Source organism: Hyla sarda, chromosome 5 (assembly GCF_029499605.1).
Source record: "Hyla sarda isolate aHylSar1 chromosome 5, aHylSar1.hap1, whole genome shotgun sequence".
NCBI lineage: Eukaryota > Metazoa > Chordata > Amphibia > Anura > Hylidae > Hyla > Hyla sarda.
In genome coordinates this window covers 189,551,233-189,568,630 of record NC_079193.1, presented here as the reverse complement: position 1 = coordinate 189,568,630, position 17,398 = coordinate 189,551,233, and the positions used below count along the sequence as shown (strand labels likewise).

Genomic DNA, 17,398 nt, shown 5'->3' with positions numbered 1-17,398 from the left:
GAGCGGCATAGGCCATATTCGAATTCAGGATATTTTGCGAATATATGGACGAATATTCGCAATATATTCGCTAAATTCGCATATTCGTAATATTTGCGTTTTATTTTCGCATATGTGAATATTCTCACGCCAGTCTCACACAGTAGCATTAGAGCCATCTTTACACCACACAAGCTGGAAGCAGAGAGGGATGATCACTGTGATGTGTACTGTGAAAAGAAAAAATTTGCATTGCGAATATTCGCGAGCGACACTAGTAATTAACAATATGTAGAAATTATGCCATAGACATTATGGCAAGGATACAACCCTCGTGACATCACACCACACCCCCTCCATTCATGTCTATGGTAGGTCCTTTGGATAGGGGATGAGATGTCTAAGATCGGAATACCCCTTTAAGTCAGCTGAGAACTTGCTTTATGAAGGATCTGGAGAAAATATATTCATTAGAGGATAATGATCCTTCTTCTCCCCTCTTCTTCATCCGAGGCAGCTGCCTCCATTTCTTCTGGTGTCTTCTTCAGTATCTTTTGGGGAAGGAACAATCTTGACTATGTTTCAGTAAGGAAATCTTTACATGAGTACATTGCGGACTACATAGAGAAAAGTCCCATTAGTACATTTTAAGGACAGCTAATAATGATTATGCAAGAGCATAAGGGGAAGCAGCGTAACAAGAGTGGTGTGGAAGGTTCAACTAGACATAAATTCTCAGGCAATGACTATAGAGGGTACCGAACCAATAAAAATGCTACTCCCCAAGAATCACCTTTTAGACACTACACATCTAGGATGCAAAGTAATTTGTGAAACTAAGCAGGGAAAATCTGGTATCTTCAATCTAGTCCAGAGTGACAGGGAAACAATCAGCAAGTCTGGATAAGCAATTGAGATGCAGGTGCAGAACAGGAACAGAGGTACAGTAGCTCCCTGTTAATGACCACAAGATGGTAGCAGAGGTCCGTGGAAAGGAATAATGGCAGCTCAAATGCTGATATATGGTTGACAACTATCAGCAGGGTTAATGAAATATAATGACCTGAGGGCAGTATGGTGCTTGAGGTGTTAATAAAGTTTCTGAGGATCCAGGGCACCATAAGACCTGACATAGTGGTCCTTTTGCAGAACTGGGTAGTAAATGTCCCATGTGAAGATGGGTTTTAAACTGTCAGCAGGGCAGCTGCCTGACTGCCACAGTATGTTGCAATGGTTTGCCCTTCCCACTGCAAAAGGCGTCCCTTGCACGGCAATCTAGTAGTGTCATAGTGGTGAGGAGGCCATCGGCACCTGCACTGACTGCTTGATAACTGTCTCAACCACTTACCATCGCACTAGGGCACAGTCCAGATGTCCTGTGAAGGTGCTCTATAGGGGAAGGTGCAGTCCAGGCAGCAGGAAAAGTGAGTGTTGGTTCCTATGAGACAGCCGCATGCAAGCTCAGGCACCCATGTGAAGAAGTAGGCCTTGGGGACTTTGGTGTGCCATCCAGTTGGACGACCTCTCAAATTACTCCTTTCAATGGGGGAGATTTATTGCATGTAGAGATTTTTTATTTTTTTGCTTACTCCGGGTGCACAAAATGTTGCATGTGCACCTAAGTACTTTTTTTTTTTTTGCAACTTTTGTGGTTACGCATAAAGAAGCAAACAGCCTTACCTAAGCATCCTAAGTTTTAACTTTGCAGTGGTTAGGGATTTATCAAGTGTGAAAGTATCATGTAGGCATTACGGCCAATATTTTTTCGGAGTTCACAACACGATGAATCTGATATGATAACTTTATTCTATGGGCCAGTACACTTCCAATGATACCAAACTTGGATCATTTTTTTGTTTTGTGATTAAACTTAAAAAAGAAAAGAAAAAGTTTGTTAAATGCCGTGTTCTGACCTCTATAACTTTTTTGTCATGTAGGACCAATGCTTGTTTTGTACATTTACTAACAGTACAGCAATTCTATAAACTATAACAGAGCTACAAGCTTAATAGACTTACACATATAAATTGTTGATATACACTTATTTACCCAACTGAATACAGTTTATACAAGCTGCAAGAAAAAGAGTAGCTCCTAGTAGAAACAGCACAAGTGTAAGCCCAAAATTTAAACTTGTATTCTAATATTTCTAAAATTTTATCTAAGTTTAACTACTTCATTACTGATGTTTTCTTGTTCCTTTATTATTGACCTTAATGGACAGACATTATGTTCTTGCAGTTTGGGACATTGGGGGAGATTTATCAAAACCTGTCCAGAGGAAAAGTTGCTGAGTTGCCCATAGCAACCAATCAGATCGCTTCTTTCATTTTGGCAAAGCAACCTGAACAATGAAAGAAGCGATCTGATTGGTTGCTATGGGCAACTCAGCAACTTTTTCTCTGCACAAGTTTTGATAAATCTCCGCCATTGTGTCTAAATTGCTATGAAATTTTTGCTACAACTGGTTTGGGACACTTGAGATGAAATTAAGTTTGTCGCTGCAATGGGGGCACTTAGGTACAATAAAAAAGCGTAGTTATAAAAAAAAATACCACAGCAGGAAACTTAACATTTCAACCTTCATGAGTTCTTTACCAAGCAATCTTGTATTGAAATGGCATATATTAATACCATTAAATGCAAATGAAAAATTAACCCAGTTTCTATTCAGACATGGAATACATAATAGGAGACAATATATGTGAAAAATATTGCAGCAACCTAAAAGTTAAATGTATGGTGACTAGGGATCCAGTAAATAGCTATGTAAAAATTTAAAAGTCAAAGGTTAAAGCCACCAGATCTCTGGGTATCCACTATTAGTCCCAGCAAGTCACCAAACTTTCAGATCCTTACCATCTCTTACCACCTCCACCTCAAAAACATCTCATGAATCTACTTTCTCACATTTTACTCCATTAAGCCACTGGTACATGCCCTTATCCATCTCCCGCTTGGACTACTGCAGCATCCTTTTCTGTGGCCTCCCCTCTACTCCATCCTCAACTCTACTGCCCCACTAATCCACATCTACCCCGGCTTCTCCTCTGCCTTTTTCCTCTGCCAATTCCCTCCCTAGCTACCGGTTGTCCAACAAATTCAGTTTAAACTGTAAACCATAACATATAAGGCCAGAAACTTGGAATATGTCTAAGGAGATTACTGTGGTTCAATAAAGTCCTCTAAATTCTGGCCTACGTCACATATTATGGCCTCCAGTACACCAGCACCTCCTCAGCTTATCTCCCCTTGTCTCTCCTGCAGAGGGTCAAGCCAGATAACTGATGTCTAAGCCGAGGTCAAAAGACTCCAAACACAGACTAAAAGCATTTCACAGAGCCTCATAAAACTGACTTCTCACTCTTCTCACTTGACATCTAGAGGCCTGTCTTTTAACATTTCGGTTCCAAGCTCTCAGCATGGTGGTGCAATTCAGCATCACTCAATCGTGTTCTTCTGCCAGTACTATGCATATAAAGAGCGTATGCCAATATGTTTACCAGTGAATGGCATCTAGGAAGCTTTCTCCCTTTTTCCAAGGGTGTGATGAGGCCCACAACCCTGCAGAAGCTCCAATAAAACAATAGTAAATAGTCTTAAAATTAGTTTAAGTGATTACAATGACTACTATTTTGGGGTAAAGCTTTTATGCCATTAGATGTAATGCAATGTTCCCGTGCAGTTTTGCAGTCAGTTGGTCTCTTAAAGGGATAAGATGCATGATCGAGGGGGTCCCACCGCTGTAGACCCCCGTGATCTTCCACGCCGCACCCCGTTAGAATCAGAATCCCCAGTGGCGGGACCCCCACGATCAGGAATCTTATCCCCTATCCTTTGGATAGGGGATAAGATGTCTTGGCGCCGGAGTACCCCTTTGACTATTATCAAATATAATACCAAATAGCAAATGTTAAAAATGACACTGCTTTACATCTGGTTAAAGCTATTCAAAAAAGACAAGTTTGCTTATTCTATGTTATTTCTTTCATGCATTTCTTTTAATGAATTATGCAAATCAGCTGAAATTTAACCAAGGGTATTTTCTTACATACCTAAGTGCTTTTATGGAAAATAGCATTTAAAAAAATAAACTGTTAGGTCATAGCTCTTACACCTGCACACTTATATGCTGTTAATATTTCTGGTTAGCAGTTTTCACATGGAAAAATATAGAAATTATAGATTTATATAATCATTATTTTTGTGAAGGGGTTGTGCTGCTATTAAAGGGGTACTTTTTTTTTTTTTTTTAACAACTGATGCCAGAAAGCTAAACAGATGTGTAAATTAACAAACTGTGTGTGCAGCTCACAACCAGATATTCGAGGTTGATGTGGATAAAAAATCGGTTCCCAACGATCAAATAATGAAAATCAAATACACAGATTTAACCACACCTCAAGAATATCACCCTACTGGGTACACAATGAATGTATAATGAGACAGATGGTTTTTGAAAAAATGCAGATTTTTAAATAAAAAACAGCAATAACATAAAACTTAATGTTAAAAGATCAGAGCATTAATAATTGCAAACTGTCATTGGGCCCAAATGACAGAATGTACGAAAAAGCAACTACCTAATAGAACCCAAATTGGTCCATAAATTGTCAGTGACAATGGTCCAGAAATGGACCGTTAGTCCGGCAAAAACACAATAAAAGTTCCAGTAATGGTGATAGATGGCATGGTTACTTAAAGTGGCATAGAATGGATTGCTCACAGTCTTTATACAAATAGATGGATCGGTCTCACCCTGACTGCTGGTCCCGTACTGCGACGGGCCGGTGGAAGCAAGTGCGCTGTGGTCTCTGCGGTGATCTTGGCGTGGATGCCTTGGCAGGTGGAGGGTTCCGGCAAGGGCCTCCCTCGTCAGCTGTCCGTGGTGTCAGCACACACCGATGTGAATGTCGGACTCACGCTGGAAGCAGCAGACTTGCAGTGGACTTGATGTGCAAGGTCAGTTGTTTTGTGCAGCAGGTGATTGAGATTGCGAACTTCCGTGCCGGCTGGAATTAAAGTGATGCTTGTATTGAGGTAGTGCTTGAATAGAGCTCTGTTCAGAAAAAACGGCCTAGACGCGTTTCAGTGTGCTAAAATTGACCCCTTCTTCAGTAGGCAAGTGTGGAAAATAATGACTTTGCATCCTTTATATGTTGGATACACATGTGTCCTTCATTAGCGGGGCAGAAAGAACCTATGGAGTAGACTTGGAAGTAAAACCTGGTTAATGGATTTTCAATCACTACCTTTACATGAATGTAAGTCTCAACTAGATCTCTCTATGTATCTGCATGTTAGATGCAACCACACTATATATGTCATAAACTGATGTCTTTATTGATAGTTGGTCCTTACTAAGTGTATTGGGATTTTATGTGAAAGAGAGATTAAGATAAATAAGAAACAGATATTGCATCTGACTAGAACATCAACTGATTAATCGCATACTTAAATTCAAGGTGTGAATGAGCGCCAGATATTGTGTTGAAGTAAATGCGTAAATGCAAAAATGATGAAAGATGCAGATGTTTCTATTTATGATTATCTAGTGTTATAAAATAAATGTGAAAATGATGATAAATAATAACGGAATCTGGTACAGTTCCAGCTATTAATATATGGATGTATCATGTTATAAAATAGGTATAAAAATTATGAAAAAATAATAATGACAGAATATGGTACAGTGCTGGCTATAGATGTGTGAACATGTGATGTTGTAAAATGAATATTATGAGAAAATAAGTATTATGAAAAATTAATAACGGAATCTGATGCAGTTTTGATTATGAATATATAAACATATGAAATAATACAAATATAACAGAAGGAATAATAAACCAGAAAAATGTGAACAAGTGTTGTGATATAGATTTATATACTCATAATATTCTTCTGGAGTAATTTATATGAGAAATTAGTGAATAAATGGAAAATATACTAATATGCAGATAAGGCTCAAATTAAAATAATAGGATTTTAAACAGAAATCCCCACATACTCAAAAATAATAAAACATTTCTTGTTTTTTCAAAACACTGGCAGACACATATGAGAGACCTGTATAGGCATTGGCAGCCGCCTGAGGGCTTTAAAACGGCGGGTATCGGTGCCATAACAGGTCTCTCAAAGAAAAGCAAATAATTCAATGCTGGAATTCAGCCCTTTGGGCTCTAGAGTGTCAAATTCAAAGATTTTTTTACTCTCTGCTTTTGACATTTTGAGCATAAAACTCCCTCCCCGACAATCTTTTTTAATAATTTGAAAACCTGTGAATTTTAGACTAGATGGATCTTTGTGATGTACTTTCATGAAGTGAGCAGATAAGGGATGTTTTTGTTCCCCCTTCCTTATATTGTTAATATGTTCTGCTATTCTGGCTTTTAGTTGTCGCTTCGTCCTTCCCACGTATTGTTTATGGCAACCACATTCCAGAATGTATAAGACCCCTTTTGAATTACATGTAATACATTCATCTATTTTCCACAAAAATTAGTTCACTGTAGAATTTACAAGGGTTGTCTTTCTTATGTCTTTGGATGTGGTACACCCAGTACAGGTGCCACATCGAAAGAAACCTTTCATATCCATCCAAGATTGGGTTTTGGTCAATTTAGTTGGGAGTTTGATGGACGGGGCTATTGTGATACCTAAATTGGGAGCTTGAGTGTATATGATTGACAGATGTTGAGGTAATGTTTCACCGATTATTTTATCTTGTTTTAGAATTTTCCAATGTTTTTTTTATAATTTTTTCTACTTTTGTATGAGTGATGTTGAAGGGTAAAACTAATCTAAACTCTGGGGTTGATGGTTTAGTGATTGACTCCCGATGGATAAAAAAATCTTTCCTGTCCAGAGTTTTGATTTTTTATAATGAATTCTGTAAGACAGCCTGTGGATTACCCTTCTCCCGAAACTGGCCAGTTAGTTCCTCAGCTTCTTCCAAAAGTTTGTTATTATCAGTGCAATTCCTCTTTAATCGATGGAACTGTCCACCAGGGACATTGAGTAGCCACCTGGGTAGGTGACAGCTCTCAAAATCAATGTAGCTGTTCTTAGCCATAGGTTCTCTAAAAGTGTTGCACATAAGGCCTCCTTCGGTGGCCTTAATTTCTAAATCCAAAAATTTTATTTGAGCCTTATCTGCATATTAGTATATTTTCCATTTATTCACTAATTTCTCAAATAAATTACTCCAGAAAAATATTATGAGTATATAAATCTACATCACAACACTTGTTCACATTTTTCTGGTTTATTATTCCTTCTGTTATATTTGCATTATTTCATACGTTTATATATTCATAATCAAAACTGCATCAGATTCAGTTATTAATATTTCAAAATACTTATTTTCTCATAATATTCATTTTACAACATCATATGTTCACACATCTATAGCCAGCACTGTACCACATTCTGTTATTATTATTTTTTCATAATTTTTATACCTATTTTATAACATGATACATCCATATATTCATAGCTGAAACTGTACCAGATTCCGTTATTATTTTTCATCATTTTCACATTTATTTTATAACACTAGATAATCATAAATAGAAAAACTTCTCTGCATCTTTAATCTATTTGCATTTACTTCAACACAATATCTGGCTCTCATTCACACCTTGAATTTAAGTATGCGATTAATCTGTTGATGTTCTAGTCAGACGCAATATCTGTTTCTTATTTATCTTAATCTCTCTTCCACATAAAATCCCAATACACTTAGTAAGGACCAACTATCAATAAAGACATCAGTTTATGACATATATAGTGTGGTTGCATCTAACATGTAGATACATAGAGAGATCTAGTAGAGACTTACATTCATGTAAAGGTAGTGATTGAAAATCCATTAACCAGGTTTTACTTCCAAGTCTACTACATAGGTTCTTTCTGCCCCACTAATGAAGGACACATGTGTATCCAACATATAAAGGACGCAAAATCATTATTTTCCACACTTGCCTACTGAAGAAGGGGTCAATTTAGCACCCTAAAACGCGTCTAGGCTGTTTTGTCTGAACAGAGCACTATTCAAGCACTACCTCAATACAAGCATCACTTTAATTCCAGCCGGCACGGAAGTTCGCAATCTCAATCACCTGGTGCACTAAACAACTGACCTTGCACATCAAGTCCACTGCAAGTCTGCTGCTTCCAGCGTGAGACCGACATTCACATCGGTGTGTGCTGACACCACAGAACGCTGACGAGGGAGGCCCTTGCCGGAACCCTCTACCTGCCAAGGCATCCACGCCGAGATCACCGCAGAGACCACAGCACTTGCTTCCATCAGCCCGTCGCAGTACAGGACCAGCAGTCAGGGTGAGACCGATCCATCTATTTGTATAAAGACTGTGAGCAATCCATTCTATGCCACTTTAAGTAACCATGCCATCTATCACCATTACTGGAACTTTTATTGTGTTTTTGCCGGACTAAAGGACCATTTCCGGACCATTGTCACTGACAATTTATGGACCAATTTAGGTTCTATTAGGTAGTTGCTTTTTCGTACATTCTGTCATTAGGGCCCAATGACAGTTTGCAATTATTAATGCTCTGATCTTTTAACATTAAGTTTTATGTTATTACTGTTTTTTATTAAAAATCTGCATTTTTTTCAAAAACCATCTGTCTCATTATACATTTATTGTGTACCCAGTAGGGTGATATTCTAGAGGTGTGGTTAAATCTGTGTATTAGATGTGTAAATTACTTCTATTAAAAAATCTTAATCCTTCCAGAACTTTTCAGCTGCTGTATACTACAAAGGAAGTTCTTTTCTTTTTGAATTACCTTTCTATCTGACCACAGTGCTCTCTGCTGACACCTCTGTCCATTTTAGGAACTGTCCAGAGCAGAAGAGGTTTGTTATGGGGATTTGCTCCTACTCTGGACAGTTTCTAAAATGGAGAGAGGTGTCAGCAGAGAGCACTGTGGTCAGACAGAAAGGAAATTCAAAAAGAAAATAACTTCCTCTGGAACATACAGCAGCTCATAAGTACTGGAAGGGTTAAGATTTTTAAATAGAAGTAATTGACACATCTGTTTAAATTTCTGGCACCAGTTGATTTAAAAAAGGTTGTTTTCCAGTGGAGCACCCCTTTAAAGAAAATTGTGAAGTATGGGCTCAGGCTGGCGTAAAAATAAAAAAAAAGTTATGTTCACCTTCCCAAAGCCCTGTTGCGTCTGTCCAGATGGTGCCCAGTCTTGGCTAAGCAGCACAAGTCAAATTGCTAGAAATGTTTTTTCAGCCAATCAATGGTGGGTCACCGCTACAAACTGTTATTGGGTGAGCAGACAATAAACTGTGTCGAAATGACAGCAGGAAGTGTTGCTTAGTCAAAACCAGGGACCATCGGCAGGGGATCTGGGGGAGTAAGTAGAAGTTCTTTTTAATTGTTAAACCCATGCTTCACATTTTGTTGTCTTCGTAACCCTTTTTAAACGCTTACCCCTATCTATAATAGAATATAATAGGACTTTTGGTGAGTGTATGATTGGGGAGGTCCATCTGCTGGGACCACACTCAACCTCCAGAAAGGGATTTCCAATGCTCCTGGTGGAATGGAGAGGTGTTCAAGCATTGTTGCCACCACTGTATTTACTTGCTACTAGACGGCCAAAGATAGCCAACAACTGTACTCAGATTTTTCAGCAGTCTCCTAGACGGGATGCCATCAGAAATTTCGGGGCCCCATACACAGCTCAAGGCCAGCCCCCCCCCCCCCCAGTTTTGTGCCCCCTTTGTGCCCCCATAGGTAGTTATAGGCCCCTTTTTGTCCCCATACGTAGTTATAGGCCCCCTTTGTGCCCCCATAGGTAGGTATAGGCCCCCTTTGTGCCCCCATAGGTAGGTATAGGCCCCCTTTGTGCCCACATTAGTAGATATAGGCTCCATGTGCCCTCATAGGTAGTTATAGGCCTCCTGTATGCCCTCATAGATAGTTATAGGCCCCCTGTGCCCCCATTAGTAGTTATAGGCCCCATGTGTTCCCACAGACATACTGCCTCCAGCCATACACAGTATATGGCCGGAGGCAGTACGTCTGTGCTCCGACCACTGCTCCTCTGGTCCGGGGCCTATGGGTCAGAGCAATAGGCCCCTGGACTGAGGAGCAGGGGTCGGAGTATTGAAGGCAGCCTGCTGCAGTTACCTTCCCAGCCAGCAACTTACTGGCTGCTCCTCCACTCCAGCTCTTCATCGTGGCGCTGCTCTACTCTGACTCTAGGGCTGGCGTGACTGACTGGCTGTAGAGAGTATGGTCAGTCAGTCTGTACAATGCAGTCAGTAAAATGATGCCCCCCCCAGCGGTCAGTGAGTGGCAGTCACTCACTGACTGACAAGATGGGGTCCGGGCCCCTCACTAGGGTACTGGCTGTACCCCCCTGATGGTGGCCCTGCTCATAGACAATGTATAGAGCAGCAGTGTGAGATTCTGGAGGGTTCTAGCAGTTCTAGCTACTAGCTGAGTACCTGGCATTGCCCGGTTTTTCCTTCCTAATCCTTGTTGGGGAGGAAAATCAACAAGGAGGAAGCTTTTGACTTCATATCCCATCCTCATATATTGTTTTCATATCCCTTCCTCATATCTCAACCTCACATCTCATATTCATATCCCATCCTCATATCCCGACCTCCTATCCCGTCCTCTTATCCCATCATCATATCTCAACCTCATATCCCGTCCTCATATCCCGACCTCCAATCTCGACCTCATATCCTGACCTCATATCCCATCCTCCTATCCCGACCTCCTATCCCGACCTCCTATCTCGACCTCATATCCTGTCCTCATATCCCATCCTCATATCCTGACCTATCCCATTCTCCTATCTCGACCTCATATCCCGTCCTCATATCCCATCCTCATATCCCGACCTCCTATCCTGTCCTCCTATCTCGACCTCATATTCCGTCCTCATATCCCATCCTCATATCCTGTCCTCATATCCCGACCTCTTATCCCGTCCTCCTATCTCGACCTCAAATCCCATCCTCATATCTCGGCCTCATTTCCCATCCTCATATCACATCCTCATATCCCGTCCTCCTATCCTGTCCTCCTATCTTGACCTCATATCCCGACCTCATATCCCGACCTCATATCCCGTCCTCATATCCTGACCTCATATCCCGACCTCATATCCCGACCTCATATCCCATCCTCATATCACATCCTCATATCCCGTCCTCCTATCCCGACCTCATATCCCAACCTCATATCTCATCCTCATATCACATCCTCATATCACATCCTCATATCCCAACCTCCTATCCTGTCCTCCTATCTCGACCTCATAGCCGGACCCAATATCCCGTCCCCATATCCCGACCCCATATCCCGTCCAGTCTTTGTGAGATGGGGGGTGGCTTGCAAGCCGGACCTACACATTCACCAGGAGATGCAGAGCGGAGCATGTGGAGTAAGGTACTGGAAGTGCCATATACTTGCATGGGACTTGAAACAAAAAGCCATCTTTTATATAAGGGTGTGGGTAAGGGTTAATTTAACTATGATATATTTTTTATTTGACAGTAAGTAATATGTGTACCAGGTATTATTGAAATATCCCCATCTGTACGAAAGTTATGTGGGAACATACATTTCCCATTGATTTGCATGGGACTTTAAACAAAAACTCCGACCCTCACAAATGGGGGTAGTTAAGGGTTAAATTAACTATCCTATATTTTAAGTGGACATATAAGTAACATGTGACCAAGTATTATCGAAATATCTCCAGCTGTTTGGAAGTTATGCAATAACATATATTTCCAATAGACTTGTATGGGACTTTAAACAAAAACCCTGACCCTGGCAAATGGGGGTGGGTAAGGGTTAAATTACCTATCCTATGTTTGTTGTTGACATATAAGTAACATGTGTGCCAAGTTGCATGTTAACATCTTTAGCCGTTTGGACGTGATGCTGGAACATACATAGAGTTTTATATACCGTATTTATCGGGGTATACCACGCACCGGCCTATAACACGCACCCTCTTTTTACCAAGGATATTTGGGTACAAAAAGTTTACCCAAATATCCATGGTAAAGTGAGGGTGCGTGTGTGCGCGTGTATTCCCCGATACACCCCCAGGAAAGGCAGGGGGAGAGAGGCCGTCGCTGCCCGCTTCTCTCCCGCTGCCTTTCCTGAGGTCTAGAGCCCTGCTGCCGGCCCTTCTCTCCCCCTGGCTATCGGCGCCGCTGCCCGTTCTGTCCCCCTGAATATCGGTCCGGCGCCCCATTGCCGGCGCCGACAGCCAGGGGGAGAGAAGGGGCAGCGGCACCCATTGCCGGTGCCGCTGCCCCGTTGCCTCCCCCCATCCCCGGTGGCATAATTACCTGTTGCTGGGGTCGGGTCCGCGCTGCTGCAGGCCTCCGGCGTGCATCCCCTGCATCGTTGCTATGCACGGCGCGGCGCAATGACGTCATGCGCCGTGCAGCGCATAGCAACGACGCAGGGGACGCATGCCGGAGGCCTGCAGCAGCGTGGACCCGACCCCGGCAACAGGTAATTATGCCACCGGGGATGGGGGGAGGCAACGGGGCAGCGGCGCCGGCAATGGGTGCCGCTGCCCCTTCGCTGTCGGCCCCGCTTCTCTCCCCCTGGCTATCGGCGCCGGCAATGGGGCGCCGGCACCGATAGTCAGGGGGACAGAACGGGCAGCGGCGCCGATAGCCAGGGGGAGAGAAGGCCGGCAGCAGGGCTCTAGACCTCAGGAAAGGCAGGGGGAGAGAAGCGGGCAGCAATGGCCTCTCTCCCCCTGCCTTTCCTGGGGGTGTATCGGCGTATAACACGCACATAGACTTTAGGCTAAAAATTTTAGCCTAAAAAGTGCGTGTTATACGCCGATAAATACGGTATATAGATTCTGTAGATAACTATTATTTATATAATGCAAACATATTTTATACCTATTTCAAACACATGAATACACTGCATAATCATACAAAGCCAATTAAGCTGAGCATGTTTTTTTGAGGCAGGAATGGGGTAGAAAATTGGGAAAATAACCATACAGTACGTATTACTAAGCAATGTACTAGTTTGCTCAATATTTAATATGTAGAAACAATATTTACTATGACTTAAACAGAACTGATCACAAGCTAAAAAAAAATGTACATGTTACAGGTCATCTCTTTGCTATGCAGAAAGCACATTTTATATTAGTAGGAATAGACACATTGTCTGCAGTTTCCACATCATGTACTTCTGTGTTTTCAGTCTTAGTGGGGAGGTTGTCCTCTGAAACTCAGCCAAGTCTGCTGATTTATTTCCCCCATGTTATCATTTATGTAGGAAGTGCTTACATATTTTACATCTTTATCATCATCTGGATTCCACTCATACATAAAGCTAATACCAACAACTGCTGAGGGTCATATTATCATTACATAAAAAAATGTAGTGTATAGAAATGAGAAAATAATGTTAGCAAAATGTATATTGTGTCATAAATTATTAGTTAAAGGGTAGCTCCCACCATCCTATTTTTTTTTTGCTAGCCCGTTCCCCCCCCCGCTACGGCACTAGCACGTTCCCTCCTCCACCACCCCCCCCCCGCCCCGCATACCCCGTTCCCTCATTACACTTGCAGTTACTGCAGAGTCCGGCAGCGGGCGTGCAGGGACAGCGGCGGCAACGAGGCGGTGGCGGCGATGTGCGGGAGGAGTGGCCTCCCAGCCAGTGGCCGGGGAGCCAATGTGCTCGCTCCTACCTGTCTGATTGACAGGCAGGGAGCGAGTGCAGCCTAACTGAAAAAGGACTGATTGCCACTCCAAAATCAGTCCTTTTTCAGTGGCCGGTTTTTAAATTTAAATTAAACCTTTTTAATGAAAAAAATAAAAATAAAAGTATATTAGAGATATGTTGTAGTACATAAGTACTACAACATATCAAAAATAAAGTTGGTGATAGTGCCCATTTAAAGAATGATGGACGATACACTATAACCTGCTTGTTCTGCAGCAGCTATAGGCTATCATTAGGCAGTGGTCTATATTCTTCTGATACATTCTTAGGGCAAATTCCTGCTATTCCTCTGCTCACTTATTTGATATATCATACTGATAATAAAATATATTCTGTAAATGCAATGCTATTTCCTTATAGAAGAGCTCAGGTTTAACTGTGACCCTAATTCATATAAGGGGTTGTAATTCATATAAGGGGTTAGCTGTAGATATCCATCTACTAGAGGAGCATTACGTGGATTGTAGTATTTGTCAGACAAACTGCAATGCAACTCTGTCATCTGCAATAGTGAACGAGAGACTGTCCTTACATGCATGATGCCCAAAGCACAAGTCATCAAGGCATTCATCATACATAGACCCAATTCTCGCTCCTTGATATAGGGCTCAAGCTTAAACATAATCCACTATTATTGGTCATGCTGAAACAAGGGCCAACAACAGGGGGTGGATTTACAAATAAAATAACCAAAACATAACTAAAAATGTGTCAATCATTGGATATTGATACATTCAAAAAAATATAAATATTGTGCATACGTGCAACATCAAGAATAATGTCACACAAATAATGTATGCAAGTAACACAACTCTCATGTTAATATAAAAAAAATACCTGAATAAGCAAATCACCAGTCCTGGAAGCAGTCCAGAAGATTAGTATTGATACTAGAAATTAGGGATGCCATGGACGAGGATTTACAATGTGTCTAATAATAACTGACTGGAGAAAATGAAGTGTGTGTGAGGCTTATAACAGGTTAATGCAACACAGAGCCCAAAGGGATGCAGGTTAACACCAGTAACAGTGCCAATTACAGGTAACCTAACCTGTGTGGCGCAATAGATAAGTATATATTACTGACTCAACGTGCCAGAACAATCATGTACGTTTCCTAAGTAAAGGGGCAGTGGAGATTACATGTGTCTGGACAGCAATGGGTTAATATATCATTATAGCTCAATAGAAGCAGAAATAAGCATTGCATTCAGCACCACAGGTAGGTTGTACCAAGGCATTCTAATGCAACAAAGGCTGCATGCACAATAAATCAAATGTACAAAAAGTAAATAAAAGAACAAATAAAGGAAAGACTAATCATGGATAAAATCTAAGCAATATATGCATTAATTTAGGAGATGTGTGTTAAACATATAAAAAATTATTTTCCAAAATGTCACAACATTGTAAAATAGTAACACTGAAAAGATTAAAAACCACGACTAGAGTTGTAACATATAAAGCCTTTCATAGATATAATGAAGGACAATTACGACCTGGGGGAAAGTAGCTTTCTGTGATCTGGAAGGAGAGTATTCAGTTTAAACATCCAAAGCTTTTCATGCTTTTTCAGTGTTTCTAAGTGGTTAGTAATGGATACTGGGATGTGCTCTGTCTGGTTTACAGTGCAGGTAAAAAGTCCCATTTGTGGCTGTTCCTTGCATGCCATGATACGCTATACTTATCAAAGCCTTTTAGAACATTATAACATGAATTCATCCAAGTGTGGACACTAAGTGCATTCACTATTTCTCCCGTTACTATCTTCAGTCACATAATAACAGCCGTGATTAATAACAGGCTATAAGGGGTTAAAACGGCTATTAGAAAAATCCCATAGACTATAATGGGATTTTCTAATTGCCGTATAGGATTTTGTAACTGCCGTTTTCAGCTGATTTTCAGACAGAACTACGTACGGATCTTTAAAACGGAGGATTTTCTAGTGTGAAAGAAGCCTAAGTTGTCTCCTGAATATGCAGTGACCTGCTGTACATATCATCAATCAAACCAGAATCAAACCCCCCAAAAAGAAGAGTTACCCATCTGTAGGGCAGCAGTAGTAACAACACAGGAGCCCCCTTTTTCTACTCTCAAGATCCAGTCCCATCGGGTGGTAGCAGTAACTAGGCTAAAATAAATACTAAAGCAATATCTCCTACATTATCAGCTAATATGAATTATAGGTCTGATGATCTCAATGTATTGAATGCCAAATTATTTCCAAGTTAAAGGACATCTGCAGGGTTATAACACTTATCCCCTATAGCGGGGGGGAGGGTGTCCGACCGCTGGGACCCCCGTGATCTCTTGAACAAGTTCCATGGGAGAGGCGGGGAGGCACGAACGCTTCCTCTCCCATAGAACTACATGGAGGAGGCGTGTTGGCCGTGACCCCGTGCAGGAGATCTCAGGGGGTCCCAACGTTCGGACCCCCTGTGATCAAACACTTATCCCCTATCCTGTGGATAGGGGATAAGTTGTTTTCAGCCACAGATGGCCTTTAACTATAAAGAAAAAAATGTTTTAGAACACTGAAAAATACAATTATTTAATGTGTGGTAGCAAGAACAGAAAAAATAGTAAATATTCTAAGTTGGAATGTAGTGTATATAAAGACAGCCTTGTGATATACAGCATAAACTAGGCACAGTATATATTGCTATATCTCAGTGCTCACTCAGTGTGATATACAAAACCTAACATATTATTTCCTACTTATATATGTAGATTAACCCTTGAATTGTTGCATAGTCAATACAGGTGCTCTGTAGGTTTACAAATATAAGCTATAAAATAATAAAAGGGCAGATTATGCTGGAAAGGATTTGAAGCCACTCACCTGTGCTTGACAGATGGGTGTGGAGGTTTTGCTGTTCTTGTGTGCACTGGTGCTGGGTGGGAGAGCCCAGTGCAGTATGTTGGCGACGATAGGGCATCTCTGTATGGTGATTGTCCACTACATTAGACATCGCCATGTGTCCTTGTGATTATAATTCCTAAGTAGACACAGAAATATTGTCAGCAAGTCAGGCAGATGTCCTTCTATAAGTTAGGAAGTTATCAACTCGTGTTCTCAGCCCTCTGATACAGTACAGGCTGCAAAAAAAGGCTCAGGGAGAGAACTTCCTACTTGTATTTTCTCTTCACTCATTACCTCCTTTTGTTTTGCTTTAGAAGCCAATGGCAGGGTTATGGGCTGGCTGTTTTTGTGTTACGCCCTCAATTATGTCCACTTTTTTACTTGTGATATTGTAAAGTGCGAGCTATCTGGCAGGAAGCTGCAGCTCTGCTGATTAGGAACTGCGCATTCATTTTCCTGGCAAGGATCACTGGGCTTGTTAAATCATGATTATTACTTGGTATTTACTCTGAGTATGTGGAGAGATGCTATGTACCAGTACATTAACAACTGTATGGAAAGCAGAATATTACTGAAATATCAAGGAACAGCATTTGTAGGGAAAAATGCTACGTCAGCCCCCTGGACAGGGCCAGTGGGATTGATGGGTTAATACCTCTGCAGTAGGACTCTCCACAGCTAGTGATGGACTCTCAGAGTCAGGTACTAATGCAATCAAACTACTACACACATTGACATATCTTTGCAGTTCATCCAATAGGAAGGTACA

At 41.3% G+C, this 17,398-nt stretch overlaps 1 protein-coding gene across 2 annotated transcripts in view; it reads right to left on the bottom strand.

Annotated features, from left to right (window-relative positions):
• OTULINL (OTU deubiquitinase with linear linkage specificity like) overlaps positions 1–16,899 on the bottom strand; it is a 101,686-nt gene extending 84,787 nt beyond the window's left edge. The window contains exon 1 of one of the 2 annotated variants that reach the window (XM_056520932.1): positions 16,609–16,899. In XM_056520932.1, coding sequence (XP_056376907.1) covers positions 16,609–16,744 — 136 coding nt within the window. In that variant the 5' untranslated portion in view covers positions 16,745–16,899. Of the gene's footprint in view, positions 1–1,327; positions 1,407–16,608 lie in introns of those variants that run through there. The other variant, XM_056520933.1, reaches the window with a different exon arrangement.
• Positions 16,900–17,398: the final 499 nt, after the last annotated feature.